This window comes from Prionailurus viverrinus, chromosome A2 (assembly GCF_022837055.1).
Source record: "Prionailurus viverrinus isolate Anna chromosome A2, UM_Priviv_1.0, whole genome shotgun sequence".
Classification (NCBI taxonomy): Eukaryota; Metazoa; Chordata; class Mammalia; order Carnivora; family Felidae; genus Prionailurus; species Prionailurus viverrinus.
The window spans coordinates 7983758-7999703 of NC_062562.1; the positions used below are offsets into that span (position 1 = coordinate 7983758).

The 15946-nt window shown below is 56.2% G+C and overlaps 2 protein-coding genes across 3 annotated transcripts; one reads left to right on the forward strand and one right to left on the reverse strand.

Annotated features, from left to right (window-relative positions):
- Nucleotides 1-3468: 3468 nt before the first annotated feature.
- TRIR (telomerase RNA component interacting RNase) lies at nucleotides 3469-6945 on the reverse strand. Of its 2 annotated transcripts, XM_047849901.1 has the most exons (3): nucleotides 6504-6926; nucleotides 4233-4310; nucleotides 3469-3913 (listed from the first exon to the last, which is right to left on the reverse strand). In XM_047849901.1, exons 1-3 carry the CDS (start codon nucleotides 6852-6854, stop codon nucleotides 3806-3808), a joined length of 537 nt encoding a protein of 178 aa, XP_047705857.1. In that variant the 5' UTR covers nucleotides 6855-6926; the 3' UTR covers nucleotides 3469-3805. The 2 variants fall into 2 exon arrangements, with proteins under 2 accessions (XP_047705857.1, XP_047705858.1); XM_047849902.1 differs by lacking the exon at nucleotides 3469-3913 and having other exon boundaries at nucleotides 4234-4310; nucleotides 6527-6945.
- A 1379-nt stretch (nucleotides 6946-8324) lies between these two features.
- Nucleotides 8325-14900, forward strand: GET3 (guided entry of tail-anchored proteins factor 3, ATPase). The gene is made up of 7 exons (XM_047849900.1): nucleotides 8325-8516; nucleotides 9358-9505; nucleotides 12857-13005; nucleotides 13093-13243; nucleotides 13747-13854; nucleotides 13944-14141; nucleotides 14550-14900. Exons 1-7 carry the CDS (start codon nucleotides 8356-8358, stop codon nucleotides 14679-14681), a joined length of 1047 nt encoding a protein of 348 aa, XP_047705856.1. The 5' UTR covers nucleotides 8325-8355; the 3' UTR covers nucleotides 14682-14900.
- The last annotated feature ends 1046 nt before the right edge of the window (nucleotides 14901-15946 follow it).

The window sequence follows — 15946 nt, forward strand, 5'->3', positions numbered from 1 at the left end:
CTCCCCATCTAGTGGATTTGAGTACTGAATCCAGACTTTTTCCCTCCTTTTTTAAGGGAGGCTCCATGCCCAACGTGGGGCTTAAACTCACAACCCTAAGATCAAGAGTCACACACTACTGAATGAGCCAGTCAGGTGGCCTCATTTCGCTATTTCTTAAGCCCTACCCTACTGCCTGTCAGGCAATTTCCTAATGTAATTCTCACAACAGCCCTGTACAAGCCGACTTACTTCAACTAGAAATGTACTGGGGCGCCTGGGTGGCGCAGTTGGTTAAGCGTCCGACCTCAGCCAGGTCACGATCTCGCGGTCCGTGAGTTTGAGCCCCGCGTCAGGCTCTGGGCTGATGGCTCGGAGCCTGGAGCCTGTTTCCGATTCTGTGTCTCCCTCTCTCTCTGCCCCTCCCCCGTTCATGCTCTGTCTCTCTCTGTCCCAAAAATAAATAAAAACGTGGAAAAAGAAATTTACTTCAGCTAGAAACAGTGCAAAAAAGAAACTCAAGGAGCTGGTGCTCAACTGTTAATCTGAAATGGGAGACAAAGGCCTCTCCGTTTACAACAGTGTCTCTGCTTGAGCATCTCTTCGCGCTGCTCCCACGTTTAAAGGTCACCAGACGTCCCCCAACCCAAGCCAACTGCTTCACCCAGAGAATAATGACAGCTGTTTCAAATAATGTCAGGGTTAATGTTGACTTCATCAATATTGCCCTTGCTTTAGAACTTGACTCTGGGGCGCCTGGGTGGTGCAGTCGGTTAGGCGACAGATTCTTGATCTCAGCTCAGGTCATGATCTCACAGTTGGTGAGTACCGGGTTCTGGGCTGATGGTGCAAAGCCTGCTTGGGATTCTGTCTCTCCTCTCTGCCCCTCCCCTGCTTGTGCTCGCGCCCACGCTCTCTCTCTCTAAATAAATAAACTTAAAAAAAGAAAAAAGACCTTGACACTGCCGATGCTTCTGTATTGTACCCCTATTTTATAGATGAAAAACTTGAACCACAGAAAGGCTAAGTGACTTACCCAAGATCACACAACCAAGAGGCATCAGAATAGTTTGCAGCCACGACCGTGTGACTCACCAAACCCTGAACTGGATTCTCCTTCCCCTTCAGACTTTCCCCAGGTCACGACTGGTGAATGCAGTGAAGGGGGATGCTGGGACTCCATCAGCTCCTCCTGCCTCCTGACACTCCAGAAAAGAGGCTGAGCTGCTGCAGGGGCGACCTACTTCTCCCACTTGTGTTTCTTTTTAAAGATCCAGCGGCTGCTGGTGCCTTTGAGGGAGGAGGTAAGGGTGGCGCCATCGGCCTTCTATGTCCCCTCCCCCAACACTACATCCCCGAGGCTGAAGTTACACCTGGGCCAGCTCACCATCCCCAAAACAGGAGGGAGAGACCTTTGAGCCAATGTGGAAGATAAACCGGACAAGCCTTGCAGCAGGAAGTTAGCAGGAAGCGAGAGGGGCAGGTCTCCTTGTCCGAAGCCCGCTACCGCTCTCCTCTTTGAGGAGCCAGGGGTGCTCTCAGCTGGGTGTCTTTGCACCTACTGTTCCTTTGGCCTTGAACACTTCCAAGGATCTTCACTGCTCTCAGAATTTGGGGCAAATGTTAACCTTCTCGGGGCCATCCCTGACCAACTTAAACTTGCCATCTCTCCCACCCTCATCTCTGCCCCCCTTTCCTACTCCCCCCACCCCCATAGAACGTATAACCTTCCGATGTGTGATGCGTTCTCTATTCTATTTTGTTTCTTGTTTCCTCATCTAGAATGTTAGCTCCACTAAAACGAGGAGTCTTGCCTGTCTGGGTGCTCCGTGTCTGGAAGGCCCACCCCATCCCCCACAGGCTGGATCTGTCAGTCTGAGGCCAGGTGGATACCACCTCAGCCTTCCTCCCTCTGCCTACACAGGTCCCAGGCACCAGGTGGCCATCATGGTCTGCCATCATCTTGGCCCTCCTGATGGAAGGGGGATGGGAGCCTGAATCTGGGATGGGGAGGAGTGCCAGCTGCTCGGCATTCCTGCACGGGAAGGCCTGGGAGGTGGGCCCAAGGCTGGGGGGACCCAGATGTCGCTCCAGGTCTGGGAGACTTGAGAAAGGATCATCAGGAGGCACGGGCGTCTTAAAGCGTTTGTGGGTTCACTGGAGAACAGGCAGCCAGGCAGCTTCCGAGAGGGCACAGAAGTACAAGGAGCACTAAAAGGACACGAGGGGAGTCAGGCTTCCTTTAGGACACTCCATCCCCTGACATGTCAACAGTCATGTTCTGCAAGGTGGCATCTGTGCTGCTGATCACATATACATAAGGGTGGGGTCGACCCAGCCTCCCTGGGAGGGCTGCAGGGAGCTGGCAGGACAGAGCAGCCCCGCCAGAGTCCAGATCCTAGCCCTGCTCACTTCCTCAACCCCCAACCGTCCACCTCTTCCCCTCCCCCGGTCCCGGCCCAGCCTCATCTCTGGGTTCTGCCCCAGGGTCCTCTTCAGTCTGTTCTCCACACAGAAGCCAAAAGGGGCCGGGGCGCCTGGGTGGCTCAGTTGGTTGAGCGGCCGACTTCGGCTCAGGTCATGATCTCGCGGTCCGTGAGTTCGAGCCCCGCGTTGGGCTCTCAGAGCCTGGAGCCTGTTTCAGATTCTGTGTCTCCCTCTCTCTGACCCTCCCCCGTTCATGCTCTGTCTCTCTCTGTCTTAAAAACAAATAAACGTTAAAAAAAAAAAAAAAAAAAACTTAAAAAAAAAAGGGGGGCTTATTAAATAGAACCTGTGGCTCCCAGGCTCATACTGCCCCTCCCCCTCCCCCAAGGCTTCTTCTAAGCATGAAGTCCCAAATCCTGACCCTAGCACACAAGGCTCTGTATGTAATCCACACACCCTCCTCACTCTTTAGGCTCAGTCATACGGGCCGCCTTGAAGCTCCCCACAAAGGCCCCATGTTCTCCCACCTGTTTTCACACTGGCTATTCCCTTCACCTGCTTCCTCACTTCCCTCAGGACTCAGATCAGATGTCAAGGGAAACAGACACCCTCCCCCTAGCCTCCACCCTGTACTTCTTCCCAGTCACCTCCCAAAATGGCTTCCCCCTTTTTGTCTGGTGTGTTTCCTTCCAAAAGGGCAGGAAGTGTATATGGTCTGTTCCATTCACTGCTGTGGCCCCAGGTCCCAGAAAACCCTGGGGCACACAGTAGGCACTCATTAAGTGTCTGCTGAATGAACAAACTGACAGCTGTGGCCCAGCCAGAGAGGGCTAGGATATGATCCTGAACATGAGGAGCAACAGTGGGGGCTCTGTCAGGGGTAGGGGGAAACGGGTCCCGAGGAGAGTCCAGGCCGACAGGAGAGGATGCACTCCTGTCTTGCCCGTGCTCCCCAACAGCCCCCTCACCAAGCCAGACCCAGGACCAGGTGCAGGACTAGGCCGTGGCGGGGAGGGGAGGCTTAGGGTGGAAAGAACAAAGAAGGCAGACCAAGCACACAGCTCCGGCACTAAGTCAAGTTCTTTACTTCCCAGAAGTGATGGCTAAGGGGTGGGGTGGGGTGGGGTGGGGTGGGATGGGGAGGAAGACAGAAAAAGCCAGAGAGAGCGAGGAGGTAGGAGGAGAGGGGACAGTAAACCACTGTTCTATGAAGTCTCAGGAGGCAAGTGCTCAAGGTAAAAAAGAGTCCTGGAGAATCGTCCGCGGCTGCGGGAAGCATCTCGATTTCCTTCTGTGTAGAAGTCCTTGGGGAGGGGAAAGGCTGCCGCCGCTGCCGCTGCATTAAATAGTTATGTACATCGCAGAGAGTCCCAGGCCGTAGGCAGGCGGGGGAAGGGGGTCATTTCACCAGGGGCCGAGTTTTATCATCATCGCCGCACTGATGGGCTTTGTACTTTTTCACCTCTGCCATGTACTTGGCCCACGCATCACCTTTACTTGTTAATACCTGTGGGTGGGGGGCACACAGGGGTTGCAAGGGGATACCGAGGAGGCCAGGGACAGGGGGTCAGGACTGTCCTGAGACAGCTGACACCCACCTTCCCCCAAGTCACCCTCAAGGTCCTGGGTTTGAGGTAAAGAAATGCAGACTCAAGTTATCTGGGGATCCTGTTGAAAGCCCTCCTCCTCACACCCGCACCCAGCACACCCACCCAAGGCCCCCAGGTGCTAGACAGAGAGGGAAAGGCACCGAGGCTGGAAGGGAAAGGCACGGTGAGTGATCCCCCCCCGCGCTCCCCTCCCCCGCCGCCCCCCAGCCTGCTCACCTCATCCTCCGTCTTCTGCTTCTTGGCTACTATTCCCGTCTTGAGGGCTAGTTTGTTCCCGCCTCTGCGCTTGCCCACCTGGGTGAAGGGACAGAAGACTGCAACGGTTACAGGAGTCGGGCCCGCCCTTGGCGGCGCTGAGGCCCACTACACCTTCCTAGCCCGGCCCGGTGGCCCGTCCCGACGCCGCGCCCAGCTCCGCCAGCCGGCCGACCTGCGCAGCAATCAGAGAGGAGCACACGCGACTCTTAGCGCCTGCCCTGGGCCCATGATGCCCTGGCAGTCCTGGGCCCCTGGGCTGCCCTCCCTGAAAGCGAGAAGAACCCCCACATCAGTGGGGACAGGCTGTCCTCACTCTCCCTACGGAAGCTTCCCCCTCCCCTAGCAGGGACCACACAGTCAGCAACAGCTCCCTTTACTGAGCACTCACTGTATGCTAAGCTCTGTGCCAAGTACTTTGGATGTGTCATCCTTCACTTTCACAGCTGCCCTAAGGTGAAGGTTACAGCCATCCCCATTTCGCAGATAAGGAAACATCTTTAAGGAGAGGGCCCTGCCCTAGGTCCTGCTGGCAGCAAACAACGGAACCGGATTCAGGGTTGGATGGGTCCAAGTCACAGAGCAACATCCTTAACCGCCAAGCGACAGCGTCTCCCCTGCACCTCAACTGGCCCCTTTAAGAGCGCCCCTCCATGAGTAAACGAAAAAGGCAGTGACAATCACTGTCACTTAACAAAGGGGTCCTCAGCCTCCACCTCTAGTACTTCCACCAACCCTAGGAACCTAGGTCTGAACACTTACCCTCCAACAGAAGTCTCACTCTAGATCTCATCCTGGTCCTCCCCCTGCTCCCACGGACAGCACTTTCTGTGCCCACGTGCGGCAGACAGGTTTCACACACATCATCCCCTCTCTACCCCTCAACCAGGCATCAAGTGACCTGTGCTGCTGGGACTTGGGACTCGTCCCATACACTTTTCACAAATGAACAAAGTGAGGCTTGGAGAGGTTAGAACACCTGCCCCAAACGACACTGTTAGATCCAAAACTTGACCTCCAGTCTGTTACTCTCAAGCCAACACTTTCCTCCACACCACACAGACCTCATCTCTGAGCAAATGAATACCCAGGCTGTGAGTTAGCTGCTTGTTTTTCATTCTTCTTTTTGTTGTTGTTATTAAAGAAACTTGTCAGATTTTTTTTTTTTTTTAAACAGGCTCCATGCCCAAGGTCGGGCTTGAACTCTAGACCCTGAGATCAAGAGTCGCGTGGCCTACCAACTGAGCCAGAGAGGAGCCCCCAGGGACTTGATCTTAATATCAGAAACAAAGCAAGCTCAGAGATGAGCATCAATATAGTTGCCATTTATTTAGCCTAGAGTTTCTCAACCTCACACTGGTGACATTTTGAGCTGGATCATTTTTGCTTGGGGTCAGGGGGCTATCCTGTGCATTGTAGGATTTGAGCAGCAACTCTAGCCCCTACTCACAGATGTCAACAGCACCCCTCCCCCAGTTCTGACAACCCCAAATTTCTCCAGACTGCCAAATTGTGGGGGTGGAGGGTAGGGTGGGGTGGGGTGTTCATTCCCAATTGAGAATCACTGGTGGTGTAACCCTTCCTATAAGACAAACCCGGCACTAACCTCCCGGATGGCCTCACGGAACCCCCACCACGTCAGAAAATGCAATGATATCCGTTTTTGTAAATAGGAAATTTAAGGATAGGCCAGCCCAGATACTCCAGGAAAGCAACGATCTTGTCATGTTCAACACGGCATATCCAGCACCCAGCACAAAGCTCAGCATAAGGTAAGGTGCTCAATAAATGGACACTGAGCGAATGAAACTCAGGGAAATAGAGCAAATTTCCTAAGGTCACACAGTAAGCGTTCTGAGAGTCTCTAATCCACACAGCTCAGATTCCAGATTTGAATTTGCCCCCCCTTCCCCATAGTGGAAGATGGTCCCATTATCCAAGTTCAAGTACCACTCAAATAGGAATCCCGGGATCCTGATTTCCCCCTCCACGGAGCGCTGTTTCGAATGCAATTCTCTGGTTCCCGGCCTCCGCGGGCGGGCTCCGGGGGTCCCCACCCCCGCCCCCAGACCTCTCGTCGAGAATCCAGTTTCCGGATCCTTAGCGGGCGACCCGAACAGCCCCCTCATCTGGGCTGGAGGGTGGACCCCGATCCCGATCCCCTTTCTCGGGCCCCGAATCCCTCTGCCAAGGCAGGCCCTGGCGCCCGCCCCCACCCCCGCGGCTCCTTACGAAGCTGAGCGTAGGGCCCGGGCCGCCCTTCCTCTTCAGATCCCCAGGGCCCGCGGCGGCGGCGGCGGCAGGCTGGTCGGGTCGCGGCGGGCCCGGGGGCGGCTCCTCCTGCCGCTGCCGCTGCTCCTCCTCCATCTTCCGCTTGAACAGCTCCAGGAAGCTGCCGTCGTTGGCGAACAAGTTCACACCGCCCGACACCGGGCTAGAACCCGCGCCCGACGCTTCCTCGTCCCCGCTCTCGGGAGACGTCCCGGGCCCAGACTCAGCCCATCGGCTCCCGACGCCGCCGCCGCCCGCGGGGCCCGGCGCCTCCCGGCCCGGAGGCTCCGCCCGTCTCCCTCGGGCAGCCATTTTGTCGCCAGGTGCCGCGCAAAGGACTCCGGGAAGGCGGCTCCGGCCAGGCGCTTGGCGCCCGACTTGCCCCGTCCCAGGCAATGCATGCCGGGAAGAGCGGTCTGGCCCTCAAGCGTCCGCAGTGGGGGCGGAGTATGTGGGGCGGGGCGAATAAGGGGTAAAGCCAGAAGCGACGAGCCCGCCCAGCCACGCGGGTTCTTATAATCCAGCTAGGTTTGGGCAGGCATTACGCATAGTCTCCCGGGGAATGGAGCCATTGTCTGAGACTGGGGCTGTAGCTGGCTCTCCGGAGTGAAGTTCCCGCTTGAAACTGGGGGCACATTAGCTTTCCGGGGCTAAGATCCCCTTCTGGCACCAGGGATAATCTCTCTGAGGGAAAGGTCCCCATCAGAGACTGTGTACCCAACTGACACCTCGGAACCGAGGTCCCTATCTCGGTCTAGAGGACATATCTAGCCTGACCCCCGCCCCCGACTAGAAATGGGGATTTTTTTGGGTTGTGTATCTGCCTCTGAGATGGAGCTCTCCTTTGGGAATGGGAACACAGCTGGCTCCGTGGAGCTGGGGTCCCCATCTGACAACAAGGGTGTATTTGGAGGGCTGGAGTACTCAAGTGAAGCCGCGGATATTTCTAGGCTGTAGTCTATCTAAGGTTAAGAGTGTTCACCAAGGGCCTGGGACCCTGCTGTATTCCTGCCCAGGACAGAGGTTCAAACAGGGAATTCGAAGGAGCCTCCCCTCCCAACAGGAAACAGTGCAAGAAGGTTTTCGGGAATAGGGTCCTTTCTGCGACAAAGAGTGCAGTTGCAGGTGTGGTCCCTGCCCTGGACTGCCCAGCACGGCGCACTGGACAAAGATCTGCGGACCCTGCCCACAACTGGAGTTGTCCCTCTAACCTATTTGCAGTCCAGGAACCTGTCTTCAGCCAACTAATCGGTTCGTCTGTGATTGGTTTGCGTCAAGAGCCAGGTGGCTCACAGCCAATTGGATAACAGAGGAGACGAACCTGAGGAGATATCGGGAACCAATTTGGAGAATAGGGAAAATGATCGACAGGGAGTTGAACCTATGGAGTCAGGCCAGGGCGGACCTCAGCTCTAACTTCGTGGAGAGGGCCTGGACTGGGTGTTTGGCTGGTTGCTAAGGAGAGGTTGGCGGCTACCGGGACGAGAAAATGATTGGTGAAAGTGAGAAAAAAACTGTAGCCAATGAAAGGAGAGCTAGGAGACCTGAGGTCCAATCAGTGAAGGGGAGTAGTCTGAAAAGTACCAATAGGTCAACTCGGCAGGGGGAGTCTTTGAAGAAACATAGACAAAAGGGCGACAAAGTGAACCCTAGAAGCGGAAGACAATAGAAATATAGCTTCTATTATCTTCTAAAAGTCAGGCCATGAGGAAATTAATCCAGGCTCCTCGACTTGATGGGTATGTGCTAGGAAATTTCCCCTGTAGGTGCTTTTCATGGTGCGCTCCGCTTGATCACGTGAGCCCGTTCCAAGATGGCGGCAGGGGTGGCCGGGTGGGGGGTTGAGGCAGAGGAGTTCGAGGATGCGCCTGATGTGGAGCCGCTGGAGCCCACGCTTAGCAACATCATCGAACAGCGCAGCCTTAAGTGGATCTTCGTCGGGGGCAAGGGTGGCGTTGGCAAGACCACCTGCAGGTAAGGAAACTCCGGCGGGGGGTAGAGAGGACGGGTGGGATGTACCACTGGGCGAAGGGGAGGCTCGGGACTGGCTCTTCCACCCCAAGCGGGCAAGGGGGCTGGGCCGTCGTGTTCCTGATTGTCAAACTCCAGAAGTTACCTGGGGCAAATTGAAGATACTGCCGAATGCAGACCTGGAACCCCCTGAGTTGGACCCTCCCCGTTGGGGTTCAAGGGCAGAACTGCATTGAACGCAGCGCACGGGAGCCAGGAGACTACTTAGGTGTCTCAATCAGCTGGAATGTACCAGAGTGAACTCAAAGTAGGGGGAGGGGCATCGGGGCGGACTATCCTAGTAGGGTGAACCTTGCCATTCCAAGGCCACGTGGGGGTAGAGGTGGTAGGCGGGAGGGGTCACGTGATTAGACTATCCCCGTCTGCTGGGAGGAGGGGGAGGGTCCCTGGGGCAAATTATCCTGAAGAAGTGGACTGAACCATCCCGAGTTTCGCGGGTAATGCAAGGGATCCCTTAGCTTAGTGTTTAGGGAGGGGGCACGGGGTCAATTTAGGCTAGCTGGACCGTGCCACTCCATACCAACAAAGAAGAAGCAGGCATCAGGCCAGACCGACTCAGACAGCTGAACCTCACTACTGTAGCCCCCCCAGAGGGGTCAGTGGGTGAAGTTTGAGAGGGTCCCTCAACAGGAATTAAGGCTTGATTCTGTAGCTACCCATATTCCTCTCTCAAGGTCCCTGCTGATCAGGGTGCCCTGCCCCTGGGGCCTGTATAACCCTTTGCAGACCTAGGGAGCAGAGGCTGACCCCTCACTCCCTGCCTTTTGACCTTTCCCTCGGCCAGCTGCAGCTTAGCGGTCCAGCTATCCAAGGGGAGGGAGAGTGTTCTGATCATCTCCACCGACCCAGCCCACAACATCTCCGATGCATTTGACCAGAAGTTCTCCAAGGTGCCTACCAAGGTCAAAGGCTATGACAACCTCTTCGCCATGGTGAGTGAAGCTGGGCTCAGCTCCCCACTCTGGCAAAGGCCCTTCAGCCCCTCTCTGTGAACACCCACCGTCGGCTACCTTGTCCTGCCCATTCTGCATCATGTCTCCAATTTCACCCATTAACATACCCACAGGAGAATGAGTGAGGAATGTTTGCAGAGCAGAAAGAAGGCCGGAGTGACCAGAGTTTAGTGAACAAGGGGAGGGGAAGACATGTCAGATAGGTCAATCACAGACACGTGGCATAGGATCTTACCAGCCACTGGGAGCAGTTCTGTTTGATTCCAAGTTTAAATGGGAAGCTGTTTGTTTTAAGCAGGGCAATGTCATGGCCAAATTCATTTTTCTTTTTCTTTTTTTTATAAGTTTTTTTTTTAATGTTTATTTATTTTTGAGAGAGAGAAACAGAGCACGAATGGGGGAGGGGCTGAGACACACACACACACACACACACACACACACACACACACACACACAGAATCCGAAGCAGACTCCAGGCTCTGAGCTGTAAGCACAGAGCCAGACGCCGGACCTGAACCCACCAACTGTGAGATCATGACCTGAACCGAAGTCGGTTGCTTAACTGACTGAGCCACCCAGGCGCCCCTCCAGATTCATTTTTCGAAAAGCTTCCTGTGGCTGCCGTGCCGAGAATGGATTGTAAGTTAAGGATGGCAGCAAGGAAACTAACCTGGAGAGTGGGCCAGTGATCAGGCTAGAGATGATGGCAGCCTGGACTCAGGGGCAGAATATTGGGTGAAGCGGTCACATTTGAAATGTGTTTTGGGAGTAAAGCACTGTAAGTCCTTGGTTTTAATAGATGGGGAAAGAAGTGAATTAAGTACATCTCTTAGTGGCTGCCTGGGCAGCTGGGATGGTGGCGGCCAGGAGAGAAACAGGTTTTGAAGGGACAAGTCAGGAATTCCATTTTGGCTACAGTGAATCCAAGGCATCCGGGACATCCAAGTGGAGACGTTGGGGCAGTGGCTTTGTTATCTGTGTTTTGTGAGCTTGGAAGAGGTGGGTGTGGATTTGGGAGTCATTGTCCCAAGGATGATATTCAAAGCGGTGTGAGTAGAGGAGAATGAGAAGACAAACTGCCCAGAAGCCCGGAAACAAACTGAGGTCATGTCAGCATTTAGGGTCCAGGGGCAGGGAGAGCGAGGGGGGAACAGTGAGGGAGGCCAGGAAGGAGCCATGGACGAAGTGGGAGGAAAGCCAGGGATTGTGAGCTCCTGAATCCAGGAGGACAAAGGGACTCGAGGCAGGAAGGAGTTGTGGGCTCCAGCAGCCATATTAAGTTTTAGGGAGACCAGTCTGGGAGTGAGGGCGAGAGCCTGCCCAGAGTGGCTGAGCTGAGGAGGTGGGGACAACGATCAGCCATGATGGGGGCTGAGAAAGGGGGCCATTGCCGGAGGGAGACAGGGTGAGGGGTGTTAAGGAGGCTTTTTTTTTTTTTTTTTTTTTTTTTTTTTTGAGAGAGTGCTAGAGCAAGTTTGTTGGCTGATGCAAATGCTCTAACAGGGAGGGAGCAAGGATGCTGGCCAAGGATGGTCCTCAGACAGGTGGGCGGCTGTGAGCCCCATTCAGCTCACAGACCCAGGACATAGAGGCAAGGCGTGGGGAGCCTGGGGAGAGAGGAGGGTGTTGGCAGCCAGTGGCTTCTTTTTCTTTTGTTTTGTTTTTGTTTTTGTTTTTTTTCCCCATTTTTTTCATTTTTTGAGAAAGAGACAGAGTGCGAGCAGGGGAGGAGCAGAGAGAGAGGGAGATACAGAGTCCGAAGCAGGCTCCGGGCTCTGAGCTGTCAGCACAGAGCCCAATGTGGGGCTTGAACTCACAAACCACGAGATCGTGACCTGAGCCGAAGTCGGAAGCTTAACCGACTGAGCCACCCAGATGCTCCAGTGGCTTCTTTTTCTAATCAGGCACGGCACTGGTCTCGGCAGAGAGCCAGGGGTGAATGGGACGGACAAGGTTTGAGGAGAAAGAAACTCCTGAGGGTTTGTCTGGCTTGAGTGCCTTTTGGAGATTCGTGCTCAGGCATGGGGAGCAAGGTGGGAGTCATTCGTCAAGTGTGTTTCCGCAGTGTTCACCTCCGTGCAGCCATATCAGAGAGCTGGGAATGACCAGAGTGGGGATGTTGCCAGCGACAGAGGAAAAGGGAATGTTTGCAGAGACACTCTGGAGTCGGGCTGGATGAGAATGCTAGCCATGAGGGGCGCCTGGGTGGCTCAGTCGGTTGGGCGTTCGACTCCGGCTCAGGTCATGATCTCACAGTTCATGGGTTCGAGCCCCGCGTCGGGCTCCGTACTGACAGCTCAGAGCCTGGAGCCTGCTTCGGATTCTGTGTCTCCCTCTCTCTCTGCCCCTCCCATGTTCGTGCTCTATCTCTCTCTGTCTCTCGATAATGAATAAATGTTGAAAACAAAAAGCAAAAAACTTTTTTTAAATAAATAAAAAAAAGAATGCTAGCCGTGAGGGACACTGACAGTGAACAAGGAGGCAGTGGTGTGGGGACAAGGTGGCCTAAAGAGGTTTAAGTAAGTGAGGTAGGAGGCAAGGGGGCCCAGGTCAGAGAGTCAGGCGTGGGAGCTTAGAGGTGGCCATTTACTAGCAATCGCTCGGTAATGGTGTGTCTGTAGCAGGTGATGGATGGACAAGCTCCCTGCATGGAAATGACCTCTGAGGCCAGCGAGTTGGGGGCTTCACCGTGGGCTCTGTGAAGTCGCGAAGTGGTGACATGGGAGGAGGGTGGAGAGGGGGGCTCTGAATCCAGGGCAGACCGGAGACCCCAGGGACAGTCGTCCCTTCGTGGATCCCACATACGTGTTGAGGCCCTACTGTGTGCCAGACACTTCCAGAAGGTGCTGGGACGTAGCAGTAAACAAGACAGAAAACTCCCTCTCTTCGCGGTGCTGAGCCACGTCGGGAAGGGCTAGGAGGAGGAGAAATGAAGGCAGGACAGGGGGAGCTGAGGCCTCATTATTGGCTGGGATGGTCAGGGAGGGCTCGTGTTCGAGGAACGATCTGGAGGAGGTCGGGGCCCTAGTTGGGGACCAGCCAGCGCAAGGGCCCAGCCGTGGGCTTTGACTTCCCTCTGGGGGGCCAATCACAGTTTGCAGTTTTCCATATGTTGGTGAAATAGTTTGACCATTTGTGTGACCTCACAAGCCCTGCAGTGCTTGGGGCGGGGCCGTGGCACCTCAGGGGTGTCCCCAGCCGTGACCTGATGAAGGGATGTATTCGGGGCCTCTGTGGGCTCTCTCTGGCCCTGCGCCTGGGTCAAAGGCCTGGCGGCGGCGGCGGCGGCGGCGGCGGCGGCAGCCTGAGTCTTGACCCCTCGGCCTTCAGGAGATCGACCCCAGCCTTGGCGTGGCTGAACTGCCCGACGAGTTCTTCGAGGAGGACAACATGCTAAGCATGGGCAAGAAGATGATGCAGGAGGCCATGAGCGCCTTCCCCGGCATTGACGAGGCCATGAGCTACGCAGAGGTCATGAGGTCCGGCCCTGCCAGCAGGGGCGGGGCAGGGGGAGGGGGGGCTGGGGTAGAAGAGGGCAAACAGGCCTGACCCTCATCTCCCCGCAGGCTGGTGAAGGGCATGAACTTCTCGGTGGTGGTGTTCGACACGGCTCCCACAGGCCACACGCTTAGGCTGCTCAACTTCCCCACCATCGTGGAGCGGGGCCTGGGCCGCCTCATGCAGATCAAGAACCAGATCAGCCCCTTCATCTCACAGGCAGGCAGGGCCCCGGGGCGTCCGGGCACCCCCTGTGTCAGAGCGTGCACAGGAGCAGTAACAGAGGCCTTTCCCACCCACGGCCTCTCGGTCCGCATTTCCCAGCGGAAGGGATGGACCTTCGCAGTGGGGTGGGCGGCCTGTCCCCCTGCCCCATAGGAGTCACGTCTTGCCCCACCCGCTGAGTGCTCCAGACGGAGTTTGAAAACACGTATTCCAGAGCCCAGCGGCCCAGGCTCAAATGCTCTGCACTCTGATGCGACACGGCTGTGTGACCTCAAGCAAGTCAGTTCGCTTCTCTGGGCCTCACCTTCCTTGTCCTGGCCACAGTCCCCCAGAAACAGCAGAGCTGGGTTGACGCCCCCCCCCCCGCCATGGTCTGCTCAAGGCCCCTTAATGCTGAGAGGTGCCAGAAATTGTCCCCCTGGTGGTTTCTGAGTCCCCAGCTCAGGTGCCGGAATGTGCCCCAGGTAAGCCGTGAGCCTCCCACGTCTTCCCCACAGATGTGCAACATGCTGGGCCTAGGGGACATGAACGCGGACCAGCTGGCCTCCAAGCTGGAGGAGACGCTGCCCGTCATCCGCTCCGTCAGCGAGCAGTTCAAGGACCCTGTGAGTCCCGGTCCGGGCTGGCGGGGAGAGGCTTGGGATGGGGACAGGGCCCGAACCTGCCCCTCACTGTCCACTCTCACGCCCCGCAGGAGCAGACAACCTTCATCTGCGTGTGCATTGCCGAGTTCCTGTCCCTGTACGAGACGGAGCGACTGATTCAGGAGCTGGCCAAATGCAAGATTGACACCCACAACATCATCGTCAACCAGCTCGTCTTCCCTGACCCCGAGAAGCCCTGCAAGATGTGTGAGGCCCGCCATAAGATTCAGGCCAAGTACCTGGACCAGGTGTGCATGCCCGACTGCCTGCCCAGCCCTCACACCTTTGACCCTGGAAGTTGGGGCCTGGCCCAGCCCAAGCAAGGCACCACCCATCTTCTACTGCGTCCCCTGGCCTTTTGCTCCATCCCGTCTTCTGACCCTCTGCCCCAGCCTCCTGCTCTGCACCCTAATTCTGGCTCTCAAGGACTGTAGCTGGCCTGACCTGGGGACCTCTGACCCCGGGGAGGGGGAGGTCCAGCCCAGTGATCTCTGACCTCACTGGTCTCACTCCCACCTATCACCCTGTGAAGCCCCTGCCCCACATTCTCCCCCAATCCTGGGCGGTCCCCAGTCCGATCCCTCCCACTGACCCACATTCTGTCCCTGCCCCACCGCCCTCTGACTGCTGCCGTCTGCCCTATGCCTTGGCCACAGATGGAGGATCTGTATGAAGACTTCCACATTGTGAAGCTGCCGCTGCTGCCCCACGAGGTGCGGGGGGCGGACAAGGTCAACACCTTCTCTGCCCTCCTCTTGGAGCCCTACAAGCCCCCCAGTGCCCAGTAGCACTGCCGCCAGCCCCTGTCGCTGCCATTTCACACCCACCCTCCACCCACCCCCGCCCCCGGGGCAGAATTTGCACAAAGTCCCCCATAGTATAGGGGGAGTCATTTGGGGGGTGGGAGGCGGGGAGGAGGTGTGTTCCCCCTGGTGGGGCTGGGGGGGCTGTAGCTGCCCCCCACCTCTCCCTGCCTCTCGCCCCTCAATAAAATGATCTTAAATCACTGTGGATGTTGATGTAGAGGGATTGGGGGTCGACAGCTTTATGTACAGTTGCACAGGCTGTACACTGCACAAAAATGGCACCTCTAGAGGAACCCAGTCACAACAGAGATCTGATAGAGATGTATGTTTATGATGGCCATTTTGGAAGGAGGGTATCTTCGGCAAGGGGGTGTCCTCTTCTAACTCTATGGATAGCGGTGTCCCTGCTGGGGCTCTAAAACCTGTAATAGAAGAGGAGCATCTGCCCACTTCCTTTGAGGTTCAGAGCGTGGGAACGGGGAGGCCCCTTCGCCAGCCCCAGGCTGGTGGGGAGCGGATTAGGCCGGCACGGGCCCAGCACTGCCTGCTGTTTGGTTTGGGAATTAGTGGGCGCCCTGGGCAGAGGCTAGGCCTGCCAGACTGAGGATTAACAGTCTCCACCCCCCAACTGCTGCTCCCTCTGCCACCGAGGCTGCACAGAGCTGCAACAGGGGAGCTAATTAGGGGACGGGATGGCAGAGGACTCAGGCCAGGTGAGCCCCTGAAGTCCTGTGTGTCTCGAGAGCAGCCTCGCTGAGTTATAGGTAACATGCTTCCTGCAGTTTGAGCTCCTTATCCCTAAAACGGAGACATAAAGGGTGGCCGTTCAGGGTCACGGCAGAATTCACCAGACCCTGGGAGGGTTCTCACAACAGCTTGGAAGGCAGTTAGCGGGGTCCCTTACATCCTTTCGTGCTCCCTCTGCCACTGCCTGGACAGCCGATGTCCTCCCCCAGTTGACAGACCCAAGACTGGTTGTGATGCTGACCATTTATTTGCAAGTTCCAAGCCAGAGCTGGTTAGAGGGGACAGAAAGGGGGTGCTTGAGGACATGCGTGAGTCAGGAAGTGGTGTTTAGACTGTGCACACCCAGACCATGGGTGAGCCAGGGTGTTTGTGTAAGGGAAACCCAGTCACAAGCCTAGACGTGTCCCCCCTACACTATTCCACTGGGAGTGTGCCGGCAGGTGTGGACAGGTTCTGGTGGCCTTTGTAAACAAACACGGTGGTGCAGCCTGTGACAGAGA